Source organism: Gobio gobio (assembly GCF_949357685.1).
Source record: "Gobio gobio genome assembly, chromosome: 9".
Taxonomy (NCBI): domain Eukaryota; kingdom Metazoa; phylum Chordata; class Actinopteri; order Cypriniformes; family Gobionidae; genus Gobio; species Gobio gobio.
The window spans coordinates 55,033,136-55,038,135 of NC_137115.1; the positions used below are offsets into that span (position 1 = coordinate 55,033,136).

A 5,000-nucleotide genomic window follows, 5' to 3' on the forward strand; every position below is an offset into this window, starting at 1 on the left:
GTCTCAATCGATTGGTAAAGCAAACTATTTCAGTTCATCTCAATGAATGCGCAGTGTATATGACGCACATTAAACACTAGTGTGAGGCGCGCGACTGAGAGCGCTCAGTGTTTCACACACACTCAAAGAGAGAGCGAGAGAGTCTTATACCACACAGAATTGACGTGCTACATGTAAACAATATCCTTTGTTGTATTTTCCTGTAAAATAATGGCGTTTATTTGGAATTATTCAGCCTTTCATGAACAGGAAGAAGCGAATGCACAAACGGGAATCTCATTGGCTGGCGCGCACCTATTTCTGTGCCTGTTTTGATTTCAGCAAATCAGTTTGAATGAGCGCTGACAACGTGATTAATATTCATGAACCCAGAAGCTCATTATTCGTTAGTGCAGTTTATTTTTATTAGTAGAAAAATGTGTGGTATTATTATCTTATCAACTCAAATTACTGAAGTTCTATCATTAAATCATTATTTTCAACTTTTTTGTAATCTGAAGACATTTTTGGGATAATTACTTTTGCTGTTTCTGCTATTTTTACCACTGTTTGCACCATGAGTGTATGCATAAATACAGAATCGGTTTACATGTAAAACTTGTCATTGATTTGAATTATTATTGTTTGTATTGTGTGATGTTTTTCAGCACAGTTGTACTATTTAAACATTACCTGCACTTTTACAGAAGACAATTATATCTGCAACTTTTCCATTTCTGAAAAGGCTGGTGTGGAATTTTACATTAAAAAAAAAATTATATATATATTATAGGAGCCTATTTGATGATCATTGTTTGTTTTTCTGAGACTCTCAAGAATGCATGCAGCTCTCACTTGTATCCAAAAACATGGGGAATGATACTACATTTATCGTCATCGATATCGTTATCGCAATAAATACTAGAAAATATCGGGATACATTTTTAAGTCCATATCGCCCATCCCTAGGGCGGAGGTTAGTCGACAAACTGTTCCATAGAGACAGAGCGTATTTAGGCCACGCCCACACCGGGGGGGAAAACAATCCAACGCTCTCCATTGACTTTGCATTGCGTGAGGCTGTCTCATTGTTATTTCGGACTTGTAACAAAAAACAGAACAATGTCTAAAAGCTGATATGTGACAAGGTGTACAGCAAACAAGCTAAAAAACTCAGAAATAAGTTTTTATAAGCTGTCGACTCAAAAAACGAGCGTTTAAGAAGATAAAAGTGTATACAGGCAATACGAAGTGAAGCTTCAGCTGAAGAATGGGTCAGTTTTGGGATCCTGACACTCAGTATGTCTCAGTATGTGTATGTGTGCAGGAAACATTTTGTCACTGTTAAGTCAAATATCCAAATGTCCGTTTTATATCTGATATTTACTGTCGCTGATTACGTTCCCCTCTAGTCGTCGTAGTTCTCAGTGTAATGACCCGCGCGCTCTGTCTCAATGGCCTGAATCCACTTTTTTGTACTTAAACGCTCGTTTTTTGGGTCAACAGCTTCTAAAAACTTCTGGGTTTTTGCTTCTGGGTTTTGTTTAGCTTGTTTGCTGTTAGGGTTGGGTATCGTTTGGGTTTTTTCCGAAACCGGTGCCAAACCGATACTTTTAAAACGGTACCGGTGCCTAAACGGTGCCTGAACCGATACTTTAAAAAAAGAGCCACAAAACGAGGTGGATGAGATTAAAGAATGGCTTTTTATTGATTTTTTTTTATTATTATTTAAATTGAACAATTTATTACAAGTTTAAAGTATACTTAAATATGTAAATATAAATAAATACAAAACACAATTTACATAACAAATTCACAGTAAAACTAAAGCCACCTAACCCAACTACAATAGGCCTAATTTAACTCTAAATACAGTAATAACAGCAGTAGTCTGTATTCTTGGTATGCTACAAACCAGCTTCAAGCTTTAGCTTTATTTTGCAGAAATATGACCATATTCTCTGGCTAAATATTTTAGAGCGCATCACCTTATTGTTTCCATGGAGACGCGTCATGCTTCTCACATGACACACAGCTGCTACAATAGCGCTGTATGACAGCTCACTCAGCTGTATCGGGTTTATTTCGCTTTTTCTTTTTTAATCAAAATATTCACAAACTTTCTAACTATGTCATGAACTATCTGATATTCTGATTTTCAAATATGTGTGTGAGTAAATGTGTGTTAGTTGATCTATACTGCGCGATGGGCGGCGCCACGTTAGTTTGCGCCTCAGAGAATCGGATCTGTCGGATTTACATCACATACATGTATCTTCATCTCACGAAATACATGAAAGTAAGTGACGTGCTGAACTGGGAGAAGAATAGAGTAAACTGTATAGTCACTATATAATGTGTATCTGATGTGAATAAAACACTTAGTCAAGTTATCTTAACTGTCTGAAAGGATTGTTTTTGCCGCTTCCATAGACATCATTGTGTATTTTTTGCTAGTACTTATGAGCATTTAAATGTCTGAAACCTAAAATAAACATGATGTGGATGAAAACACTGAATAGTTGTGATATGTGACGAGCGCTGAGCGTGTCTGTCTCTGGCTCAGCGCCGGCCAAAGCGCGAAAGCACGTTTGATTTTAAGTGGCACCGAAATGAGGCACCGAAATCTGCGTTCAGATTCGGTCTGGTACATACCGGTCATAAAGGTATGGCACCGGGTTTCGGTACCCAACCCTATTTGCTGTACACCTTGTCACATATCCGCTTTTATACATTGTTCAGATTTTTGTTATAAGTCCGAAATGACAAAAAGGCCGCTTCACGCAATGCAAAGTCAATGGAGACGGTTTGATTGTTTCCCCCCCCCGGTGGGCGTGGCCTTCAGATTATGACGCGTGCCGCTCTGTCTCTATTGACGTCATTAAAGCAGGAAGTACAGGGATGTCGTCCAAACCGGCCTTTCACTGTAGGCTTTGAAAGGGAACTTCTGTTAAATAAAATATCTCGCTTGGCATTGAACTCTGAGCGTTATAATTTTACAGTTATTATTTATGCTCTAACAGCAACATTACACCCTAACTAAAGTTTGAAAAATGGGATCACGAAGAACAGGACCTTTCTGGAATACAAACACGTGTGCGTGCGTGTGTGTGTGTGTGTGTGTGTGTGTAGAAATGAGCCTCTTGATGCTGTATATTCGGGTGGGCGTTCAGTTTTCTCTTAAACCGCTCACTCAGTCACTCGTGTTGTTCTGCAGGAGTCGTTTTTCCACTGGACCTTCGGCGTGACGGAGGCCGATTGCTTCGGCGCCATCGATGTGAACTCCAAGAAATCCATCCTGTTTGTCCCCAAGCTGCCGGAGAGCTACGCCACATGGATGGGCGAGTGAGTGTCTCTCTCGTTCTCTGCGTATGTGTGTAGTTTTCATGATCACTGATGATGATGATGATGATGATGATGATGATGATGATGTGATTGGAGTCAGCAAACGTTATATTTCTGAGACTCTCAGTGATTTATTTGAAAGATTTAACCGTTTTATTTAAGAAATTATTTAAAGGATATATATATATTTTAAATAAAATCTTAAATGCATGTGTGTGTACTTATATATGCATAATAATTATACGCAGTACACACACATGTATATTATGTAAACACGTTTTATTTTGGATGTAATTAATTACACGTTTGTATATATTGTCCACAAAGATATGAAATGGTACAACTGTTCAACACTGATAATACATAATCATATGAGAATGATTTCTGAAGGATCATGTGACACTGAAGACTGGAGTAATGATGATAAATTCAGCTTTAATCACAGGAATACATTTATAATATATAACCATAAACAACAGTTTTAAATTTAAATTGTAATAATATTGCACATTTTTACTGTTTTTACTATATTTTTGATCAAATAAATGGTGCCTTGGTGAGCAGATTTTTTTTCTCCCAAAAGTGTTGTGACGCCTGCCTTTAATCCCATTCTTATGGAGTCGCCCACCCTTTGCATCTCTAACAGCTTCAGCTCTTCTGCTTTCCTCAAGGTTTAGGAGTGTGTTTATGGGGAATCTTCTAGAACCGCATTTGTGAGATGTTGGACGAGAAGGCCTGGCTCTCAGTCTCCGCTCTAATTCATCCCAAAGCTGTTCTATCGGGTTGAGGTCAGGACTCGAGTTCCTCCACACCAAACTCGCTCATCATGTCTTTATGGAGACGCTTTGTGCACTGGTGCATGCTGGGACAGGAAGGGGCCGTCCCCAAACTGATCCCACAAAGTTGGGAGCATGAAATTGTCCAAAATGTCTTGGGAGTTCCTTTCACTGGAACTAACCCCTGAAAAACAACCCACCCCATAATCCCCCCTCCACCAAACTTTACACTTGGCACAATGCAGTCCGGCAAGTCTGCAAGACCCAGACTCGTCCATGAGATTGCCAGAGAGAAGCGTGATTGGTCACTCAGAGAACACGTCTCCACTGCTCTGGAGTTCAGTTGCGGCGCGCTTTACCCCACTGCATCCCACGTCTTGCATTGCTCTTGGTGATGTAAGGCTTGGATGAGCGGCTCGGTCATGGAAACCCATTCCATGAAGCTCTACACACTGATCTTGAGCTCATCTGAAGGACACAGAAGTTTGGAGGTCTGGCGACTTCTGTGACCCTCAGCATGCGCTGACCCCGCTCTGTGAAGAGCTGATGTTGTTCCCAATCGCTTCCACTTTGTTATAACACCACTAACAGTTGAGCGTGGAATATTTAGTATAATATTTGGACTTGAGACCACGCTTGAGTTCTCTGAGCTCCTGAGAGCGGCCCATTCTCTCACTGATGTGTGTAGAAGCGTCTGCTTGATTAATACACCTGTGGCCATTGAGTGATTGAACACCTGAACTCAGTGATTTGGAGGCGTGTCCCAATAGTGTAAGGATATAAATAACCTGTCCACATTGCATTGTAATCCTCCTCATAATGTGAAAACGGACAAACAGTGTTTTAAACCTTTCTTTCAAAGGTGCAGCGGTAAATGCTCGTCTCTTTGATGCCGGAGCG

At 40.1% G+C, this 5,000-nt stretch overlaps 1 protein-coding gene across 5 annotated transcripts in view; it reads left to right on the forward strand.

Moving 5' to 3' along the window:
• Positions 1-5,000, forward strand: part of pepd (peptidase D) — a 161,275-nt gene that overhangs the window by 20,269 nt on the left and 136,006 nt on the right. For all 5 annotated transcript variants that reach the window (XM_079825836.1, XM_079825839.1, XM_079825840.1 and 2 more), the window contains exon 3: positions 3,197-3,324. In XM_079825836.1, coding sequence (XP_079681962.1) covers positions 3,197-3,324 — 128 coding nt within the window. The remainder of the gene's footprint in view (positions 1-3,196; positions 3,325-5,000) is intronic.